Here is a 23,926-nt window from a genome sequence, read left to right as displayed (position 1 = left end):
TTCTTTAATATAGCAAGTATCTGTGGAACCATAAACACCAATATTTTAATATCGAGATTCCTAAAGAAACCGTACTTTAAGCTGGCCAGTCGTTTCCCAGCAAAGCAGTGTTTCATCAGCAAATCCTGATCTGCTGACACAGAGCTATGCGCAGACACGCACTGCTCTCGATGGATTTTGCCAGGTCTGAGGCAGGACTTGGGGGAATCGGGCCAGGTTTCCTCCCTGCTCGCCTGGCAGCCCGCGCGGGACTGCAGGCTCCCCGGCGCTGCCTCTCTGCGCGGCTCCGCCATATGGCACAGGGACATCAGCACTTCTGCCGCGTCCCTGCTCCCTCCCACGCGTCACCGAGTTGTAGCTGCTCAGCACAAAGTGTGGAAACTGCGAGAGTCCCCACTTGCACTGCACTCTCAAAAGCTACTTGCTTTGCAAACCTGGACACTGAACGCCTTGCTAGAGCTCAGTCTCCCACCGGTGAGCCCAGGAAACAGGGGAGACCCTCACAGCATTTCCAGCTTTCCTGGGAAACAGTCACAGGCCGGGCAGCAGCAGCAGCAGCAATTAGGCATCAGCTAGCTGGGTCCTGCTGAAGGAAGCCCCTCCACTTCCATTTTCTTTGGAGAAAGGGGAGGAGGGGGATCTTTCAGGAATTTTTCTTTAGCAGAAAACTGTACAGAAAACTATAGCTCCCACACTGATGCGGAATGCAAACTTTTCCGAAACACGACATTCCCATAGCCTGGGAGCTCCACGTTTCATCCACCTCTCTCTGTAACAGGCATCTGAAGAAAACACCACCCTTTACTCAGGAAACTGAGTACATACCTTTGCAATCTAGGTCAGTTTTGCTTATTGCCTTTAAAAAGTGAATCAGTAAGAACAGGTTTTTCTAATCGTGTATATTATTACATACTGATTTTCCTAGTCTCTCTGTTATAAAAGGCAATTCCCTATATTCCAATGTTTGTTCCTCAGGCCTGCTTGTAATTTTCATCTCCCAAAGGTGCTGATTATTTTGTGCTCTTATTCATACCCAACTACACACAATGACTACAGCAGGGCTCAGTGTAATCACTAAATACAGTATTAGAAATCCATGTTCTCTTAATAAAATGTAAAGGTTTCCTTCCATATAGATGGCATTTGATATTCTAAATTGATGTTGATGTTCCTAAATCATGCATGATAAATCCCTCTTAAAATTCAACTCCTTCATTCACAGGGCAGGTATAGCTTAGCCAACAATAAGACAAATTCTCCCTTCTTCTGACTGCTCCAAAGGCAGTATATAGTTACCCTTAAACAACTTCTCCAAGTCTACTCTCCCATTTCCCTCAGATCCCACTAAACTTTTCCTTTACCATTTCACTAGTAAGTCGTGAGATATTGGCAAATGAAAGGACTAGACTGAAAAACCAACCAACCAACCAACCCACAGAACAATCAACACACGTACTCGCGAGCACTAGCTCTGTGGGGTGTTTCTCTTACACGGCCTGTTCTGCTTCTCCCTGCCACATCTCCGTGTACGAACCTCCCTTGTTATGTCATCCGGAATTTAGATTGCTCTGCTAAACAGGGACTGCGTCCAAAAGCTTTTCATATCTGAGTAGTTTTTAATCCATATTTAGCCAAATTAACTTTGGCCTGTTTTTCGTGGCACCACACTGACTAGAACAGATTTCAAGATAAACTCTGCACAGTTCAGAGGTGTTTAGACTTTCAAACCTCAGTGAGACTAATGACAGAGCTATAGCAGTGTGAAGAAACCAAGTCATACCAGAAGGAACAACCAACCTCACAAGAAACCACCAACCCTGCTCCTAACTGAGTATGGGATAGAAACGAGCCCTTCCTCTCCTGCCCTCCCCATGCACATCTGGTACACAGAGGAGCTTGTGCAGTCACAGTCCTGCAGCAGCGGCGGTCATCTCCTCTTCCCCAAAACACAAGACCACCTTTGGTCTATGAGCCTGGGATGCTAGGAAGTTGCAATTTTCCAAAGCATTTGCTAATTTCACCAGTAACCTAGCAAAGACGGAGCAGACGAAAGCGAAACTCAGGATCTGTGGAGTTAGCAGATGAGTTCTGCCAAAATGTAGCTGTGACAGTTGCCCGCTGCCAAGCCTGAATACTTAACCTTTGCCATGTCCCAGAGTGGGGAAGGCAGAAAACAAGGCAAGACGTTGTTCCCAGGCAGCTGCAGTTGGCAGTCTGCTGTACGCGTCAGTTCTGGGATCCTGACACACCAGTCCGGGATCAGCACTGGTGCGTGTGAGGCCAGGACCACAAGTTAATGTGTGTTTACTCCCTGCTTGAGGTTTTCCATCTGGGAGTAAAATGGCCTCACTTTTGTTGTAATATAATCAAACTAAGACACGGCAAGAGTTGGGAGGTGATCGCTATGCTTTTGCAGCTCTTAGCATGATAAATCTAGGTGCCAATACTTAAGTGCTTTAACACTTGCAGAAAACACCTCCTAAGGAGGTGCCCTGGTATTAAACAGGAATAAACAGCATAGCGAATCATGGTTTAAAGCCTGCTGAACTAAAAAGGCTAAATGTTGAAGTGGACAGGGGAATCTCATTGTGGTTGCTGTTTTATTCATGAACACTCTACTCTGGTTCTTATCTTCAAAGTTCATGTTTCTTTCATGATGTTTCTTTCAGAAATCAAAGTGAACCAATGATATTTCATTATCTGTCCAAACAGAGACAGAGATGCTAGCTGTGTCTAAGTCTCTGAGAGACCAAACTCTCTATTCTCCTTCCTAAAAGAAATCCATGTGATTTTTCCTTGAGGTAGAATTCCTAGGCTGGGACTAATTAGAAACACTTTCTGCGATGCAGGACTTCGCAATGTTTCAACTGCAGATACAAGTGTTGGAGGGTGAAAGTAGTTCTTTTTGCAAGCTAATTAAATGCTTGGCCATTCTGCTAAATCTGCCTTTGAGAGCATGAATTAATATCGTTTGCAGTGTTGCCTACTAAAACCTGTGGCTCAGCAACTGTTCATTTCTCATACTGCTAACCTAGTCCTGACTGGAAACACAGAGGCAAAGAGCTCCGTATTTCTATTAGCTGTGCCCTGACCGCCCAGCATCCCCAGGATGTCCAGGCCCTCCAGGCAGAGCATTATTTTTTCCTGTCTGCCTTGCCACTGCATGTCGTGCAGCCCAAGGCATTGCCCTTCGATCAGGCTCTACTACAGACAGGTGCAGAGGGAGGCTGAACAACGCAGGGCTGGGAACTTGACTGTACGTGTGAAGGACACCAGTTATCACTCCAGAGTGCCCAGAGCCTCTACCACATTGCAGTGGAGGCACTACAAGCACCAAAGCTGTCATGCACCTTCAGACACAGAATAAAGAAAAGACATCAGAGTCCTGGGCTCACCTGCCTGAAACACTTTGCACACAGCAAAGCAGAGCTGAACCATACCTGAGCATGGGAAATACGTAAAGCAGTGCCCCCAAAAGAGATGACTCGGAAGAGTATAATCATATTTACGCAGTCCAGTCCTGTCTGTGAGAGCCAAATCTTATCCTTAGGACAGGCCCTCGCAAGCAGGGTGGGCCATGGGAAGGGTTGTGGGGGAGTCAAAGCCCCATTTCTAGACTGTTGCACAGCCAGGAAAGATCAGAAGGAAAACCATGACTCCCAGTAGTTATTAGAGATGAGTTACTTCATGATCTGCAGTTACCTGCAATCAAAACTTGGCTGATGCCTGACCTGAGCTTCCTGTATCCTCCACAGCACTGGAAAGAGCCCAGTTTCACAGCATCCAGGAAGTAATACGGAAATGCATGCTGATGCTAAAATCAGGTGTGCAGCTTGCCATTCCCATTTCTCAGTGGGAGTATACTCTGAGAAAGAGTGAAGCAAGTCAGCACTGGGGGAAAAAGAAAAAAAAGTGCCATGATATTTTTGAAACTTGGCACAGAGGAAGTGAAATTTCTAAACAGAGGATGTTCCTCCTGCTTGAAATGTAAGGAGGTTAAAGAAGGATGAAACTTGCCTTCCTATCATCATCCTTTTTGCTTTCTCCAAACAGTTCTAGGCCTATAAATAAAGAATGTAACTACCAGTGAGAGCCAAGGGTCTGAATATTTTATACAAAAGACAGCAAATGAATTAGCTTTTCCTACAGTTAATGAGAAGTGAAATGCACTGTCTTATCCCACGGCTTACCTTGGCGGAACTCTCCCAACTGTTTCCTGGCATCTGAAAGGCATGTTCTGGGCACAGGCATCAGCGGAGGCTCCTGCCGTCCCCTGCCAGGCAGAGAGGCCGGGCAATACGTTCTCCAGGTCCTGCAGAAAGCAACAGAAACGTTGAATGCCCCGTTGGTCACGATCAGGCTAAGCTGAACACTTTGCTTTAAGGAAATCAGAGCTCTGTGAAACTGAAGGCTGATTTGTGGGAGTTTGCAAATGCTCTGTAGCTATTTTTTGGTAATAATCTGGAAGCAATTGGAAAGCACTAACTCGAAAAGGTTCTAAAAGAAGTGGTATCTTCCTTGTAAAACACCTTCTGAAACCAAAGCAGACAAGAAGCCACTGTAACCCATTTTCTATTTATTAGTTACATAACAGAAGTCAGCATCTGAACTAAAAAGTGCTACCCACAGAGTTTAATATTTTTGCTTATATATACAATCACATTTCACGGAAAATTATTTATTCTTATGTCAGTAAGATTTTATAGCTTGGACATCATAATAAAAATTTGGCTGACAAAAGCAAATTCAGTTCACTTGAATAAGATTAGTAAGGTTTAACCAGTTTGTTTTTGCCCTTTGCTTTTTCCCTTCCCCAGATTATGAATACCTCTATGAATAGAGTATTGCTGTGAGAGGAGTAAAGGTCAGCGAGGAAAAAAAAGTCATACCAGCCACCTTGCCACACTGAAGATAAAGCCAGTTTAGTCCAACAAATTGAGGCCAGAACTAGGAATTGGATATGCATTTTACTCCAAGCTTTCAAAAAACAGTTGTATGGCTGTGAAAAGTTATTCAGCACATCTTATTTTCCTTCCCCATAAAATGGGTTATAATATTTTCCTTCACTTGCAAAGGGGTAAGTTAATAAAGTTCTTTGAAAATGTGATAATCAAAGTGCAGCTTTTTCTTCTTCTTCATTAGCTTTTATTATCCAATATTTTAACATAATAGCTTATAAAATTAAGATATGATGTGTTTTGCAAAGTAGTAGTGTTCACTTTTGATGGTAAAATAGTGTATTTGATTTTGATCCTATTTCAAAGCTTAGTCCCAAAAATCTGAAGCTTGGACAAGAACTCAGAGGGCTGAGGTCATTCAGCATTAACAGAAACAGTGGCTGCTTGTCACTTCCTTCTGAGCCTCTTCTATCTTTACAGATTATAAATGAAGCCTGTTTAAAGATAGACTATATTTAAACTAAATTATAATTTATAAAACTGTAAACATTATAACAAGCTGTACGATTTAAGAAAGTTGCCTAAATGGTCTCCTCTCAGAAGAACTATTCAGTGGCTGCCTCAGAAAATGAATGTTAAGACTAAGAGATCTTGTAAAAAAGCCTGGTAAAAGTAAACAAAAAGTCTGAACATTGATATTTTACTTCCTCACAGTTTAACAATACTCTTACTATCTTATTTTAATCTCAGTCTTCTTTTAAAGTGCCAAGATATTCTTTGGATAAGGGGAAGTTATTTCCTCCCACTCAGTCTATAAGATGAGCGTAATAAAAGTGTTCAAACTCTCCGTAGAAAGAGGCAGCCGTCACCATCGCGCTGTCAGGCTCTTAGTGAAGAGAAAGCGGCCACGTGCTAACCCTGACAAACACGTCCGGCCGCGGGGTACGTCCGCACTGCATGAACGTGCGTGGACCTGCCCTGGGGCTGGAAGTAGCTCCTCTGCCGGGTAAGGCCGACTGAGCTGATGCAGCTCGCTTCGGCATCAACCCCCACAGCCCAGCCGAGCTTTCCAACCACACCTGCTTCCCATGGGGGCAAATTTCCCAAACGGAGGCTGTCGTCTTTTCAGACAAAACGTTACAAATCCCTGGTGATGTTCACTGAATTGACTAGAGCTACTCTTGCTTTTCTTACCTTTTGCCTCCTTCCCAGCTTTCTAGGATAGAAGTCTTCCCCTCTCCCCATGTCTACAGTTTAGCACTGAATGAATGGCATTTTATCCAAATATGGTAATCGCAATTCAGGTTACAAATGACTGGCACTTTTTTCAAGCTTTTTTAGTTCTTTCATTACTATCTTAACATTTTTTCCCCCTGGTTATATAAAAATGATCATATGCTCTTGGGAACTACAAGGGTCAACACAACAATTTTTATTAAATCTCGAGACAGAAGCGGATTGAACCGGTTCAACTTATTTTATTTACCCACAAACCTTCAGTGGTCTGATGGTCTGCGGGTAGAAGAGGCATTTTCTGCATTTGTGTGAGGACAACAGCTCTTAGAATCTCTTAGAAGAGGGCTAGGTCACATTTTGCTAAGCCCTGTACATGACAGAAACAAGAAAGAAAAACACTACATTCTCTAAATCTATATAGACACCAGAAAAGACACAAGACAAGAATTCTTATGATTACCATTTCACATACTGAAAATACTCTGTCTTGAAGAGATTAAATAATAGACACACACACAGCAAGACCATGATCTTTGGAAAACTTTTGGAGCTGAAGCTGGGAGTTTGCATTATTTGTAAATCTGAGGAAAGCCGACTGGGGGGAAAGAGGGAAGAGATCGCGGCACCAGAGTGACTCTGATAGGAGTTGACCTTCCTAGGAACACAGCTTCATTACGAGAGATTCCTACTCAGGACACAAATCCTACCTACTTTTTATGCCCTCATATGACAATATGGAGTTTGAAGGTACAATAAAATATCACAAGAGGCAATACCTATTTACTTAAATCAGTTGAAGACCTGGTCTAGAGTTCTTGCAATAGCCTCAACATTCATGCTTAGATATATACTTTTTTTGGTTGTTAACTGCAACTGCTGTTAAAATAGACAAAATGAAAACTGTGGGTGCTTTGTAAATGACTGAAACAAGTGACATTTGACTTAAGCAAGCCTTTCTTATGGCTGTGGCACTCTAGGAGCTGCACTATTTAAGTTAACTGCTCAAAGAAGGTCAGTCCAGATAAGGTAGAAATCCAAAAACTGCATTGAAGTGGTAAACATGCTTCAGTAGAAGCCTCTTCTTCCCTGTCCTTTTTTTTTTTTTTTTTTTTTTTTTTCCCCCCAACAAATATCCCTCTCCAATACCAGCAGAAAGAACACAGCAATTCAAGATGCTTTATTTTTGATGAAAGGTAAAGCTGAGGACCGGAATGCACGCAGGTGATAAATGCTTACTTGCAGGCTTGACATTTGAGGACTCAGGGATTTGGTGGTGGTGGTCGGGGGGGGTCGTGGGGGGGGTGTGTGTGTTAGTAAGTTATGTCATTACGATGTTACAGAGTAATCCTGAGGAAACACCCTTGATGGGACCTATGTTTCTTAAGAGTAATGAAATCCATTCCTCATGTGTCAGAAGCAATCAACAGTACAGTGCTACCTGCTGTCATATTTTTGTTTTGCCTTCACTATAGGCTAAGATGTCTACAACTAGGCTGCATCTGGTAAGCGGCCTGTGAAGAGGGAAATCTCCAGGCTTTGCTGAGAAGAGTGTAATCACCACCATGCTATGTGCTTTGTACACAAAACAATATGTGGGTTTGGAAGCAGCTAGAAAATACTACCATGCATATATATGTTATGATAAATCAGCTTCTCTTTCACAAGCTAAAATTTTTTTTAATATCTCTTTTTCTCCAGAAAATCACAGCATGTCATACCCCATCTCTGTCAGAGCATTTGAATTAGAGTACAGACGTACTAAAGTTTGCTGTGTTTACATAGCAGCTTAATCTGCTGTTGAACTACAGAAAGTGCCTTGCATCCTTAATGTGCCTCATCCAACACACAGCCACTTCCAGCTCTCTTCCAATGTGAGTTTCTGAGATTGATCTCCTGCTCTCTGGGAATACTGCACCAGCGTTTAGGTCCAGAGTCCTGGCACTCCTCACTGTGCTATAACAATATAGAAAATGGCTGGGACTTGAAATCCTGAGCAGAAGTGTCTCCTACCTCTTCTGAAAATGCCAGTCCACACAAGAAAATAAACAGGTACACTGAACGGGATTGAATGCAGAGATTTAACCCACAACGAGAGGTATGGTTTACACACAAATGGAGCACGCCTAAAAACTGAAGTGGAACTCGCAGGCTACCTGACATGTTTGTGCGTTCATGTAGCTAATGCCTTAACATTGGCTTAATTTTCTGATTCCTGCATATTTAAAATTGCAATTTTAACATCAAATTACTGGAAGTTCTTTTGAATTAATGCAATTTTCCTACTTAGTTTATACTTAAAATAACAAATTTCACACAGTAGCTTTCAGCATTCCTATCTCTAGATATCTATGTCAAACTACCATTCAATTTTAGTCATTCACCTTGGTAATTAGACTTTAAAACTGAACTTTCACTTACTCTACCAATTAGCCGGCATGTTTAGTTTCATTTTATAAATATATCTCAGTATCAATATGGAATTGGAGGATGAAACATTTAATAATCTAAATTCATGACTGTGCAACAAAGGTGAGTGCGAGAAGGGATTAGGCAAGGAAAGCAGACTTTCCACTCCAAACCATCTGTTCGCACACTGACTCCCCGGAGTATGTTCTGAGCATATGCTTCCTCACCTCTTGAAGGCCAATAAATCCTAGCTAATTTGATTTTGAATAGATTGCCATTGCAGAATTGCTAAAGAAGCTCATGAAATCATGGGAAAGATCAACCCAAGGAGCTGGAGTACAGCGGTATAATCACATCCCAGCAGCCTGCCTCTATCCCCACACTTTGGAAGGGACATGGCAGCCCCTGTACTGAGCTCCTGTCCTGCAAGAAATAACTGCATGCAATATCCAAGGAATAGCTTTACTCTAGTAACATTTTATCAGCTGATACGTGGCTAAGTGAACTAAGTCTTATTAGACTTGGTCCTGTTAATCATCACTGTAACCTCAATAGCCTTTGCTAGATCAAGACCTAGGGTACACGACCACATTACACTCGTGTCCAAAACGTCCGAGGCACAGGAGTCATACTTCAGCAGACTGAGAGCCTCGGGACGGTCAAGATCCCCAGAGTGGCTGCATTTCCTCTACTTGAGCACTGAGATCTGCTCCCTCTCAGTGACCTCTCTGCTATGGAAGTCCCCTGGATTTTCACTAGTAGAAAGGCACATAAAATTGGTTCCCATCCAAACACACTTTGATCCTTCCTACACATGCAGCAAAGTAACTCATTTCCCAATAGCCTGTTCTTATTTTACAATGACAGTTTTCTAAAAGAGCAGCTCATGGTCTTACAACGCACAGGAGTGAGCAGGGAGCATTTCCTTGGCTTATCAGAGCAAAACCTTTAAAGAGATATTGTCCCTACAATATTGTCATTGTCTCTTTTTGATGCCAGAGCGAACTCAGGTTGGGGAGGAGACTATTGAAAAAGCACTCTATCAGTAAAATCAGGGAAATGAGGATGAACAGTTTAATCACCATTTGCAGCACATCATACTTTTCTTTTACTCAGGCATTGCTGTTTGTCAGCGCCTCATTAGCTGCTTTTAAGCACACCATTTATCCCACTGAGTGGCTTGGTGGCAACAGCCTTCACAAAAGGCAAGGCACACGCTATTGCATGGACTTTCAAAGCATTAGTCTGGCTACTCCAGATAATAACTACCTGCCATATGTATAAGCAACAGCTACTGGAAACACAGCAGTACTTCACTTTCAGCTTCAAAATGGAGAGAAGCAGAAGCTACCAGCTCACCACCAGGGCTCTAATGCAGACAGCCGCCTCGGGGTTTGAAGGCCACAGCATGCCAAGGATCTCCACGAGAGCCCCTCACAGAAGCAAACCCTCTGCAGAGCACTTCTGCAAGCAGAGCCTTGTTTGTTATAGGTGCATTAAACAAAGCCTGTGAGCCAGATGCCCACTTCTTCAAGAACAAAAAACCTTGAGGTTCCTGAAGATACAGCAAAGCAAGGACTTCAGGGTCAAGGAGCACGCACATCCTTACTCGTGTGAATGAAGGGTATGTAAAATGAGGGGCTGGGCATATGTTTTCTCTACGATGGCTTCCTTCTACAGACTTCCAAGAGGCAAGCTCTATAGTCTCCTATATAGTCTCCTATAGCAAGCACCACTGAACTCAGTGTAGATAAAGGATATCCTTTGAAAAGTCTTTCACAGTACTAGGATACAATTCCCTCTAAGTGTAAGTGGAGTTCCTGTTATGAAGTGATGTTTTGCTTCGTGTTCGTCTTTTATAGTACTTTTCAAAGCTCTCTCAAGTACTCCTATCAAATCAAAGGTAGGATAAAATAGTGCCTACACATCTTGTCTCTTCCAGTAATCCAGAGGTGGGAGCAATGGCTAGTATGGGGGCCCAAGACCACTTTTATCTTTCCTAATTCAAACCCTGGAGTCATATGAAAGTTGTCTGCCTGACCCCCATTATTCTTTTTGCTTCCACAGATTGCATGTTTGAATTGCACTGGCATTTTATGGCAGTCTAATTACATGTTCAGAAAGTTTCCCATGAAAGAAAATCAACATTTTCAGTTAACTTCTTCAGGCCGATAAAATGTCAGGCAAGAGAGCAAATCTATGTTGTGTTAGCATCCGTTCAGTAAGAGACACCAACATGACATACAGAAGGAGGAGGCAGACAGGTGACACAGAAAGTAGCTGAAGAAACAACAGATGATCTGTGAGATGGATCTCTTCCTCTTTACAACTCGTTCATGACTCCTTCTCCTGATGTGCTTCCACTTGCTCTTCATAGTGCACAGTTCCCTATCATTTTTCCTACCAGCAGATAAACATGCACAGCTCACCTCTCCATATTCTATGCAGTATTTCCTACTAATGCAATATAATTACAAAAAATCAGCATCTATTGCATCATCTCAGGGATAAACTCCAGCAAAAACGCACAAGAAGATTAGGGCAAGAGCTGATGTTGACATTCTGAAAGAGACTGTGATAACACCAGTAGGATGTCATCTGCTTTTATGCTTTCTTCCAGAATACAGAAGGAGACTCCTCACTTTGAAAGGTGAGATGTGCCATCCAGAATGATCTACTCCTATAGAAAATTTGAAAGAATGGACCAGAATCACTCCTCATCTATGAAGGGTTCAAAGCACTTCAGAAAGTGCTCTGCAAATTTCTGTCCTCAAACAAGGAGTAAGGAGTGTCAGAAAATAAATAGCCAACCACCATAGGCATAAACGAGAGCTGTAACTACAGAGGTCTCCCCAGCCTTGTCTCTGCTACAACATGCCAAGCTACCAAAGTTAACATCAGCTGTCTTGGGTACCAGAATGTGTCCAGGTGAGGAGTTAAACCTAGATCAAATCTCTCTCCTACACTGAACATGAGACATAATTTAGGAAGCAACAGAGCACGGGGGGAGTGAGGCACTTCCAGCAGCTGCTGGGTGCTGGTAACTCTGTAGCCTGCAGAGAGCTGCACCTCCAGAGTCAGCAGCAGAAGCTGGTTCATTTCTACGCTTTTTTTATAGCCTTTGGAGAAGCTGAAGCTCTGCTTCCCTCAGCTCAAGCCAGCAGCGAAGCCCATGGGCAGATCACTGGCACCCGACGCTGCTGACTGCCCTGTGGGCGCGGATGCTGCTGGTATCCCGGCGCGCTTGTCGCTGGGCTTCGCGGGCATCGGGCGACGACTGAATCTGAAGCAATCCCTCCCTCCGACACCCTTCTGAGGCAGCCCTGAACGAGCACCACAGACTAACGACCTGGGGGTCGGCTGCTGCTTGCCTTGTAAGTGAAGATGAAGGGTCTCACTCCCCACTGCCTTGCACTGCCTGCAGTCAGCCATTTCTGCTCTAGAAGCAGAGGTGAAATCCCGCCAAAGCCGAATGGCAGCATTTACAACTTATTCCTCACAGTTGTTACCGCAAGGGCAACAAAGAATCCAGCATTATCTGCAGTCACTGCACCAGCAGACCAACACTCACCTAGCACGCCAGGAAACCCTTCTAAAGGTAAAATTAATAAACAAAAAGGAGGTATTATACTCCTCCTCAGTGGCATGATGGAAAGAGCATCTTTGACTCTTAGATGAGGTCAGTTCAGCTGCCATCCAGCAGCCCAAAAGCGAAAACACACGCAAAGATTGCCTGCAAAAGTCACCTTATTTTCTGAACCCTTTGAGAAATCCCAGTGTCACAGATAAACCAAGTAAAAGGCTGCACAGCTTGCAAAGGCAGCTCAGGGAACACTCATTTTTAAATACTGTGTTAAAGGATCAGTTTCATGGCAATCTTCATATAGAAAGAGAATATAAAAGTTCCTGTCCCTTAAGAGCCTGTTCTCACACACCAAAAAGCTGCAGTAATCACCTTTCCATGAAAATGGCCGCAAGAGAGCTCTCAGTGCTGAAAATGTAGAGTTTTTAGCAATGCTTAATTTGCTAGGAAACATCAGTAAAATAAATTCTTTTGAAATGTGCTTATGAGAAAAACAGAAAGTAAGAGAAACATGTCCACAGGCAGCCAAAATACCAGCACAAGAGAGCCTTGGTTGGTCAAATTTTTTAAAAAAGCAGAAAAAATCTAATCAAGTTCTGCAGTTCCTAAGATTTTATATTTGGTGCAAACAGACACAAGAAGTCTAAAGAATGAAATTTGCACATTTGCTTTCACATTTGCACTCCCTTCTGACAGCCATCCCAACACACCCCTCCGTGCAACTCCCTGGCCAAAAGGTACTGTCCATCATCACAGCTGGTGCCAGGGCCGCAGGTTCCTGGAAATTAGGGTGGATTATTGTAGGGTCACAGCCAGACCATGGACTGCCAGTGAGCCCCACTCTGCATTTCAAAAGGTATCTTTGCTCAGACCCTTCCAAAAGCCCCCCCTCTCCCTTGGTAAGTTTAGTTTTTTACCTGACTTTCCTCATGGCTTTTTCCATTTTCTAGCTTTGCAATGGGCTTAGGCTTTCTTAGCTTTAAGTTGCCCATTGCAGGTTTTTGCGTGCAGTCAGTTGCTGCCTGCTCCTTGTGCTGCTGGATGTCTTGCAAAGGCAGCTGTATTTCTTCTAAAACTGCAGCACTGTCTGGATAATTTTCTTTGTTATCATCATCTCTGTAAGAAAACAAAAATGAAATGTATCAGGTAGGACTTCAGACAGATATCAAACCATTATGAAGGAAGAACAGCAACAAGTTTTCTTAGCTATTCATGGAATTTTAACTTTACCAGGTTGAGTTGTCTACCGACCAAGCAGAAACTGCATAAGTTAATAAAATGGTTCTCTCTCAGAGGATACCATTTATGATCAAACCACAGTAGCTAAACTACTGTTAGTATTATTACATATTCATCTGTGAAGCCATTAAAATAAGGCTAGTTGTGAGAACAAAGGCATTCTCGCATACAATAATTCCTCCCTACGGCCACACTTTCCCATCCTTTTAAAGGCTTCTGGACAGAGCAAGGCAGGTAGACATATGTATGAAGTAGGGTTTGAATAGCTGGAGATGTGTTTGGGTGGAAGGGATAAGTACCAGGCTTGAACTCGAACCAGGCCTAAACCTAAGCCAAGCCTAAAGTTTGGAGAAAAGTCAACCTTCCCAGCAGCATGTCTGCTTGTTTAAAACGACCCGGTGTTGCTCTTGGATGCTCGGCTAACAGCTGAATCTGGGATAGATGAGTTCAGTCTCCACCTAAGCCCTGTCCTGGGAAGCCCTTGAGAGCTCATTCCCACCCAAGTGACTCAACGTGGGATGGGTCTAACGCCTTGCCCCATTAGCCTCTCCCCGGCACGGTGAAGAAAGCCCTCCCACGCAGGACACGGGGCTGCCCGCTTCCCTAGCACTGCGAAGAGCAAACTGTGCTGCCTCTCCGAAATCTGCCTTGGATGGCACCTAGGTTTCAGACAGAATTTCATACCTCAGTTTCAACTAATAAAATCCTAACGGCTAGCTGAGAGATGACCTCTCTCCTGGTGTGAAGCTACCACAACTCAGGGAGTTGAATTAAACCCTCCTGAGAATTTTTTTTCAGAAAGCATAACTTGCTAATTCCACATTTTCTCCCAAGGATTCTCAGCCACCAAACTTGCTTCCCACCTGTGGCCCATCCCCATACAGCCGGACGCTGGCAGGGCACCTTTGGAGTCAGACACCGTGGCTCCCCACCCCTTCTCCTGTGAGTTTGCTTCAAGGCAGTGGTTACAGTTACAAGGTAGCTTGCTTTACATCCTGTGGGTATTTCAACAATATGCTGCAGTGTAATTAATTTTAAAGTATCGTCTGATTAAAAAATCCTTCTGGATGGTTAAGCTGCATCCTCTACCAATTAACATATACTAGCATAGCCATGAGAGACTTATGCCTCAAGAATACTTCAGTTAAATTACAATTTGAAGGAATTCTTATTTACAGAGACACTCTTCAACAAGCATAACCTTGCACCATTACAAACTCACAACTACTTTGTACCAACTGCTGTACAGTAAAAGTCAATGTATTAGTATCAGAACTGCATCTGAATAAAAGTAGTATGATGTGAAGCTAAGAATGTAGACCATTACATATACTCATATAATAACAATACTTAATCCCAATATTACTTACATGTAAGTACAAAAGGGAAATATGCATTTACTAGAAATACTAATAGCCTAACAGGTAATACCGCAGAAATTCTGCATTCCCTTGAGAATGGTTCCCTTTCTAATGGTTTAAGGGAATCACTGTAACAGCTTTACTTGTTGCCAATGGATTTCAGACAAAATTTGTGGTAGAATACCTGGGGCTGGAACTGGCTGCTTGATCTTCATGCACAGGGTCTGAATCCCCATCACACATTGAAAATGGATACAAAATAATTGCTGACTTTCTGGCAGCTGCAGAAATTTAGCTTTTAATAACATGACAGCTCAGCTCAAAGTATAAAAATGTTTTTCCTTCTCACAACTTAGCCAGGGTCATTTAATGGCATAGCTTCTCCATGATATTCTAAATCTCAGAGGAGAGAGAAGGTTTACAGAGTTAAGTACATAATTTGGTATATCTTTTTCTGCCAGCTGGAAATAAGATGACAAAGAATCAGCTGCTACCATAAAAATTACTGAAAAATTAATGGAAATTCTGTTTGAATTGCTTATAATATGCTGCACTTAAAAAAAAAAAAAAGAATTACAAACAATAATTAGCTAAAGGTGTTTGTCTTCTAGGCTCACAGAAATCTTAATGAGAATGGAGCAGTAATTCTCTGTAGTACAAACAGCAGGGAAAAGAATCCCTAAATAAGTTAAATTATAAAGTGTTCACTAGTCTAAAGAAGTGAACCATCAGAAAATTTGTAATGCCTAAAGAATCATAATAAACCAAACAATTCCATCTCATTTAGTTAAAAATTTCAACAACAGAATCTGTTCCTAAGCCATACAGCTGCATAACCAGAAGAGAACTTCTGATAAATATGCTAAATGCCCCAGTGTTGACCAGTATATATACATATATATATATATCTTTGCAGACTGATACACCTGTGAAGCCCAAAAGCAGTTTTTCTTCAAATACACATATATGTATATAAATAAATAAACAAATAAATGCATATGCTTCTAACAAGTATGTATATACCCTTCCAGGGTGTTAGCTCTTGGCATAAGCTGGGGCCCCCTCGTCATGCTTTGCTCGCACTCACGCGCACAGACACTACACGGGCCTGGATCACTTGAAGTTTGCTGCCAGAGGAATCTGCTCTACGTGGGAAGCAGCCTCTACTTCCGCTGATTTGTTAAATTTTTAGAAGAGCTACCCAGCCTAGGACAGAGCACATTAAGTGATAAATTCATAGCTCTGCATATTCCTCTTTCTCACTGTTCTGCCAGTATCTTTAGCAAAAGCCAGACTGCTGCAGAAATAATTTAAAGGGACACTGTTAAAGTTCACACTTCCAGTATGTATCAGCATTTGGGCGAAAGCATTTGCTGAACGTGACCTGAACATATACCCACAGCGGCAGATCCCACCTCATCACACGATATTCCTGCAATGGGTGCAGTTCTCCCCACAAGGCAAACGGGGGTGACAGATGCAAGAGAGGGGTTGATTTACACATAAAATGTATAAATTCACTCCTGATGTCAGTCACACCTTCTCCTTTGGCCCAGTAATTATCTTACAGGTTTCTGACACCAGCAAGTGTAGGAGATAGGAGCGTAACGGGGCGCGAAGAGGGAAGCCTGGTATAAAAGGAACCGGGAGCCTGGATGGAAAACACGATGGAAAATTGCAGAGGAAGGAAGACATGGGAAGGAAATACACAGGGAGGAGGCAACAATAAGGGCAGGGAGGGAGCTGAGATGCGAGAGCAGAGTAAGATGCCACCAGGCGTGCCGTGTGCCGTGCTGCAGGTGATGGGAGCCAAGACTCACCGAAAGGGACCCTCTCCCTCCTCGTGTGCCACGAGCAGAGGAGGTGGGAGGAAGCAGCTCAGGCTCCAGCTCCTCTCACCCCCTCTTCTGCTCAGCTGAGTGTCCTGCAACACCATTTTGGCAATAGGGAATTGTCTCTGGAGGGACGATGGGCAACTAAGCATAGGTTGATCAGCTAAGGCTATGCATGCATACCTGTGTGCATGCTCCTTAATTTGGGGAAATGCCTTGGGGGTTGCTTTCATCAAGTTGGCTGTAATGAGGGTGATCTTGAGAAGCAGAGAGCCTTACCTAGCACCCAGCAACTGATGAAAGTCATAAATCAGGACAGAACTTATAAACGACATCGGTGAGCATGATTCAGTGTACTGTATTTAAATAATAGGAAAGCAGTAGAAGGGAAGAATAAGAAATAATGAATCAGAGAAGACAGAGAGAGTGTCCATCGTATAATAAAAAAAGATTGTGAGGAAATTCAGATGCACCAAATCTTAAATTGTTAATAGAAATTTTTCTCTCTGTAAGAATAAATATTAACCATGGCAACTCACTGACACAAGACAGTGCTTGAGGCTAAGACTGTAACAGGACCTTTAAAAAGATGAATTCATGATATAAAGAAAATATCCATCATTAAAGCACAGAGTATTTTAAATGGTTTCTTTAAGAAATGCAGCTTATGTGATCATGCCATTTGCTTGCACATATGAACACATGCATGCACACACTCCTCTCCTCCCACCAGTAACTTGTAAATCGCATTATCCAATTTCAGCTATATTTGACAGATAGAGGGATATTCAAGAACTGGATAAGTGTTGTGAAAGCATGTGGCCAGGTAGCGAAGACAGATCCCACTAATCCAAAAATTGCAGCAGTATCTCACTCATTACCAAAACAGTGCACACACCAGAACAGCTTCAAATCATAAACCTATATGGGTTGAACCTTCATTGGGCAGGAAACTCTTTTCACAAAGCCAGTGGTGTGTATCCTTTTCCTTGAGTGGCCAATCTAACCACAGATTGATGGAGATGACTCTTAAACGTAAATAAATCCATTACTGATCTTAGGGCACTGCCCAGAGTCAGGTCAAGGATGGGATCCCAGTCCAGATGGACTGCTGACTCCAGTTCTGTAGGGCAATGCCTGTGTGCATTTCTTCCAGAGATTTCTGGTTTGTCTTTTTAATCTTTTTACCCTTCTCATCCTTCCATAGGAACCACTTCAGTACAGCTAGAAATGCCTCCTTTTGCAGACTTGACCTTTAAGATGCTCACACCAACAATTTCTCCTCCATCAAGCTGTACGCATGGCTTGCTGGGAGTGCAGCAGCCCTAGGCATTTGCCTTATCTGGAGAAGTGTTCCTGAAAATACTGTATCACTGATTTTATATCACTCATGAAGTCCTGATTTTGCCTTTGCCACCGCTGAAGACAGAAATTGTCGAACGGGGTTGTCTAAGGTTGAACAGCACGCTCTCTCTTTATTCTGCTAAATAAAACTGACCTCTTTTCAGATATGCCCAGCACAAACAGCTAGTGCTGAAATCAGTAAGAATTGCGTACTCTCAGCACTTCTCAAAAACAGGCTTTGGTGAAAAAGCTCTAAACAGGATTTAGGGATCTCAACTCTGGAAACCAGGTTTGACTATTTGGACAAAGCTTTTTGATACTGCTGTTCTCTTGATTTTCTAAAAGCATTTTTCTACTGCTATGTTTGTGAAGATAAAATTAAAAATTAAAGACACTAAAACAAAACCAACCACAGCTTATATGAGGGAGATTCAACTCTCAGGCAGTTCCTGGCCGAGCCCCAGCTCCGCACTGAGCGCATCCCTCTCCCGCTGCCCTTGCCCGGGAGCAGCATGGACACCACAGGCAGCTTTTCTGCCCTTGGGGCCCTTGTCTGAATGGTCCTGTGAAGCAGCACAGAGAAGGGCCATCACCTTCACGTCCTGGACAACTCGAAGCGTAAGGCAGGCGTAGGGGCCTCTGCAGCGGAATCGCTACATGAAATGATAAAAGTACTTAAGGGACAGAGAAAAATATGGAAAATGTAATTGCTGTAATCTGGCTATTCTTCTATGAAGGGGGAGCATCCCAAAATTTTATAGATCACAATTCATCACTTAACCAATGGGAACAAAGGAAAATAATTAAAAAGAAATTAATGATTTATTAGCTTCTGTTAAATCTTTTGGTATTTACCACAATCACACAAAAGGAGTGACTAAATTAAAATATCAAATAAAGCAAGATAGGAATGTAAGAGGTTGAAAGTCATTTGGATCTCTATAAATTGTTACATCGCTTTTGCTTTAGTGACTTTGAAAACACTTAGGAGTAGCTCAGACTGAATTACAACTTGGCCCTGTTTTCAAAATAGATTATCTCCCCACAACACTTAAGCAAACAGCATTTTAGCAATGTAAAACTCACCCAATACACAACAAATCTATAAATCATTTCCTTCTTGAGAAACCGCTTGGCACATTAGTGCTGAACAGTCTTCACTAAAAGCTTTTGAAACTATCAAAAGCAGGCAAAATAATAATGTAGCGAACTCAACACCAAAACTGAAGTAGTTTAGACTAAAATAAAACAAAGAACATTTTATCTGTAATAGTTACTAAAGCCTTTGCCTTTCTAACTTTCTAATGTTCTCCCTTGGCTTGTTCTGTTGTCTCTTTGTAAGACATACACACAAAAAGATCAGCATATATATCCTTACTGTCAGGATACGTAAGAAAGTCTTCTTAATGGGTTTATTGAATTGATTGCAAAGATACAATGTATTTGGTTCTTGATCTGTCTAAATAAAGTACAATTATTTTGTTCAAAATATTTGCCAGGATTTTTTTTTCTGCTAATGCTTGCAGGAAGTACAGACCATGTGTTCTTAGAAAACTGACACGCTCGTGTTTGTCAAGATCATCAGGATCACAAGTAAGCAGTATTTTCATATGAGATTTACACTACACTGAAAGTCATGCATTTAAACATGTGTGATGTGCATGAAAAACATATTCCCCCAGAAAGTATTTCATTGCTAAATGGTTACACAGCATGTAAAGGCAGCTGTTTTATGCAATCTTTCCCATACCCTCAACAATATACTTAGATTACAGAAAAGCAAACCAAAAAATATGACAGAAGACTTGGGACTTCTCACATAATAGTACTTACAATTATTCTCAACAGTAGCTAAACTCACCATTTGTATTTAAGAATAAGGCACATCTTTAAAGTGTTCACTTACTCTGCTAAAGCTGTGGTGCTGAAGGAATTATCCTGAATGCTGAAACAGAAACAAGAAAACATCAGATAGGTCAGCAAGGCAGGCAGGCTCCCTGGCTCCCGCTCAGCTGCCGGAGCATGCACAAACATGGCATTGCAAGGCAAGGCTCTGTGTCAGCTCCGATGCACGACCGTACCTCAGCCTGCTCTGCACATGCTCGCAATCAAGGAACCGTAGGGATTAGCCCTACAACACTCACAAAGCCCATCCAGCAGCACTTGGAATTACTACGGGGAGGCAGGTAGTCTGCAAGGCTCAGAAAGGGCTCATATTCTTTCATAACTGTAATAGTGCTGCTAAAAAAGGCTTGGGTTTATAAACAAGTATGTGGTATGCTGTTCTTTAAAAATTTGTTCTATGTAATTGGCTCATCAAACACATTTTTTTTTATTACTTAAAATAGGGCTGCTCTATTACGATCTCAGGAGGCATTTTCCCCTCGTCTTTAGTGGTCTCTTATACCCTCAGCTCATGTGCAAACCCCAGGGGAAGCTGCGAGAAAAACAATCTGGCAGGGAGGACAGTTCAAGTAGCAAAAGGTTATTAAGCAAACAGCAAGCAGCAGACGAAACCATTCCTATGAAAGGAATCGGCTGCTGCCCTCCTGCAGCAAAATGCCTCAAACCTGATGTAATACACCCAGCGAGGGTCAACTGGGGAGAGAGCGAACGGCTCCGGCGCCGCGCTGGAATTCCCCCTCCAACACCACCGCTCCGTCCTGTAAATACACTGTTGGATCATCCCAAAACCTGACAGCAGCAGGGGGAAAAAAAAACCCTCACTGCTACGTACTCGGGGCCGGAGGAGGTGGCAGAGGCGGTGCAGGCGACAGCGCGCTGGGGGCTGCGGGGAGGCGCAGCGTCCCTCCCGCAGCAGCCCGCGCCGTGCCACGCGCCCCGCAACACCGGCAGCCGAAGCCGCGTCGGGGCAAGGCGGCTGCACGCTGTACCTTGTGACCGCCTCTCCCGGCCTTCCCACCTGACTCGCACACACTGATCAGCTCTTTTCTTTCTCCTTTTTGTATGAACGTCAATTTATATCACGGCAGAAATTATCCGAGGATGGAATACTACGGCCAGTCTATAGTGACCGCCACCCTCCTGAGAAGGAGGTTTTGTGAGAGGAGGGTGAACAGAAAAGCTAAATTTGATGGTTAGCATTTGAATCTTGCCTTAGACATCTTACCTATGTTTACATTTTTTTCCCTCCATTTCCAGTTATTACGGTCTGGCTGCACTAACATAAACATCTTTATTGTTTCTTCTATTTGCAGGAGAGCACGTGAATAAAAGATATGCTTCTAGCTCTTGTAGAAATCAAAAGTTCAGTTTATGTGCTCAGAAAACTAGAGGGCAATTACACAATCGTAGATTAGCTTTAATAAATGAATGTCATAATGCTTAAGTGCCTGGCTCTTGATTTTTAATGCTCAGGCTAGGTGCGGCGGGTATTTCAATTGTGTAATGGAGGAATCCCAACTTTTTATCACAAAATCCCATCAGTAAGCACCACAGCCTGTTTGGAGCAGAGCTCAGAAAGAGCCTGCATATACATCCCCGCTACCCTACACACACACGTAAATGCACGCGCATACACAAAAAGGGAATGAACGCATAATGCGCTTGTAAACAGAATTTCTGCCTTTCTACACATAAATTGAAGGTCCAACTCTCTGCTAATTCATACCACGTGCAAACATGCTGATAGTCATGCTGTGCTGTTATTACTAGCAACTGAATATGATTGAAGATCAGTTTGTAAAACAGGGATGCTCCGGACTGAAACCATTAAAAATGTCATCTAACTCTTTTACATTATTTGTATGAATTTCAGTATTTTACTCACAAACTTACTTCCATTTGTTTGAATGATCATGTTTTACCAGTGTTACTGGATAATCTCTTCTTACAAGAGCTAAGGTTGTGAAACTTTTCAACAAAAAGAGATTTCATGTAAAACAGAATAGTATTAATAAATGCACAAAAGTAAAGGCCAAATAAAACAAGGATCAATTAGTATTTCACAGCTAAAGTTCAAATGAGGAAGATGAAGCTGGGCTGCTCCTGGGGGCACCTGATGAAGGAACCACTACTGATTCACGTTACCTTTCCTTGTCTCCCTTTATTCCCAGGAGGAGCGGATTTCCCTCTGGAAGGGGAAAAGCTGACTTCAGCACTGCTGTGGCCCTGGCTCTGTCGGCTGGCCCCACTTCTCTTCACTGGCTCCCACCCATCTGCTGCAGGCAGAAGCGCCCCGGCCTTCCCCCGCCATACAGGGCAGAGCCGGAGACGCTAGACACTGCGCCTCTCGCCCCCGCAAAACCCCAGCACAACTGTACACGGGGAAATACTGCCGTTAGCTCCTCACTTTTAGTGATGTAGTTAAAGTCACTTAGGCCTGATACACTATAAAACATCTCTCTTCAACATATTACAATTCTCAGTGCCAGACATACTTCTTCACCTCTTTCAGATAATACGTCAGGTCTCTCATTATGCTGAGGTCCTGATGAAAATACTACTACACCTGTGCGTGCATAAGCTTTGGATTTCACCACGGAACAGCATCAGAAGCAGGTATACTTTTAATGACCTTATATTTTGAAGTCATTAAAATACATCTTTCTATTCTGAAAACAAAAGCTTTTTGTCAATTTTTTATTAGTTATGCTGGACGGTTTGAGTGTTTTACGTTTTTGCAAAATCTTCCTTATGGAAAGACACTTTCTCTCTCAAAAAGCTTCCCATTTTGCACCCAGTTTTGTTTTCATCCTCTTCTGCCAAAAGTTGGCCAAGCCAACATAAATATCACATGCCAAGTCTCAGCTGACAATAAAAATGATGGAGAATTCCAAAGCAAATACTTACACGTTTTCTGAAGATAGCAGGATTCACAAATATGTCGCTTTTCACTTCTGAAAATTTGACTAATATATATTGCCTTTTTATGGCTGTAAAACAGACTGGCATTGGAATTCCAGTCTTTAGTTTGTATCACCAAGAGAATCACTGCTAGATTAGGAAGAAGATAGAGACAGGAATCACTTAGCCTCCAGCTCAGTTTTGCACCTACTAAAGACACATGCACAATATAAACGACACAGTCATAAGCTCAGAGCAGCATTAGTTGGCACTATAAACATGTATCCGCCAGTGAATGCTGTACACAGAGAGTAAGGTGCAGCTGCAGAGGACTGCAAAAGAGCAGCGAGGTTGTGTGGCAGAAGTGGGCAGAAGTAGGTCTAGCTTCAGGAGATGAGAAGAGAGCACAGTCATCAAGATTGAAAGGTCAGAAAAACAGGGGGAAGGAGGAAGCTAGTCAAGCTATAGCTGTCTAAATGGCCATCCACCTGCAAACTTTTTAACAGCCGGTTTCATCTGCAAAGTAGAACCCTGAGCTTCGATTTCCAGACTTTGCCCATCTAGTCTGAGCAAATGACTACGTTCTCTTACGGGGATTTTTGGCTGAAGCAAATGATAAGGCCTTTCAACCTTAACTACAGAATAATGAAGAATTTCCATTGGGAAATAAACTTTTCACTTAGAGGGAGAATTACATATTTACAAAGAAATCTAAATTCTCTAAGGTATTGGGAAAGCTAGAATTTCTGCATTTAATATCTACTATCTACTAATGACAAATCCAGTGCAGTCCTGTAGGGTGTGATTAGCATTTATTGCAGGACCGTTTTCTTTATTATTATTGGTTATTCCACAGAGTCCAAGGCGCTTGTACTGACACCGCTGCATCGGCGGCAGCTGCATTTTGCGCTGCGGCTAGGCGGTTCGAGGAGCGGCGCGGGAAGCGAGGAGGAGCACCGCGGCCCGCCGCGCCGTGCGGAGCCCCAGGCACCTCCCTCCGGCTGCCGGGAAGACGCTACTCATGTTCCACTGCCCAAACACAGGGAAAGTTGGAAGGAGATCCCCCTGCCGCCTCTCCGCATTAAGTCAAGTCATTCCTGCCAGAGCTGTCTGAGCTCAGAGACTCATAAAACATTGAGCAAATCTGTCTGCCTTGGAGTACGTGTGCTCCTGCCAAACAGCAACACCCTGAGCTCCCAGCGCTCCAGCTGCATCCGACAG

General features: G+C 43.0%; 1 protein-coding gene across 10 annotated transcripts in view; it reads right to left on the bottom strand.

Moving 5' to 3' along the window:
- FAM13C (family with sequence similarity 13 member C) overlaps window positions 1–23,926 on the bottom strand; it is a 147,591-nt gene that overhangs the window by 35,263 nt on the left and 88,402 nt on the right. For 9 of the 10 annotated variants that reach the window (XM_064513720.1, XM_026122452.2, XM_064513717.1 and 6 more), the window contains 3 exons: window positions 19,806–19,844; window positions 13,041–13,239; window positions 4,191–4,312 (listed from right to left, as the gene is read on the bottom strand). In XM_064513720.1, coding sequence (XP_064369790.1) covers window positions 4,191–4,312; window positions 13,041–13,239; window positions 19,806–19,844 — 360 coding nt within the window. The remainder of the gene's footprint in view (window positions 1–4,190; window positions 4,313–13,040; window positions 13,240–19,805; window positions 19,845–23,926) is intronic. The other variant, XM_064513715.1, reaches the window with a different exon arrangement.

Source organism: Dromaius novaehollandiae, chromosome 6 (assembly GCF_036370855.1).
Source record: "Dromaius novaehollandiae isolate bDroNov1 chromosome 6, bDroNov1.hap1, whole genome shotgun sequence".
Lineage (NCBI taxonomy): Eukaryota > Metazoa > Chordata > Aves > Casuariiformes > Dromaiidae > Dromaius > Dromaius novaehollandiae.
The sequence above is the reverse complement of the archived record's forward strand: the minus strand, read 5'-3'. Positions and strand labels throughout refer to the sequence as shown.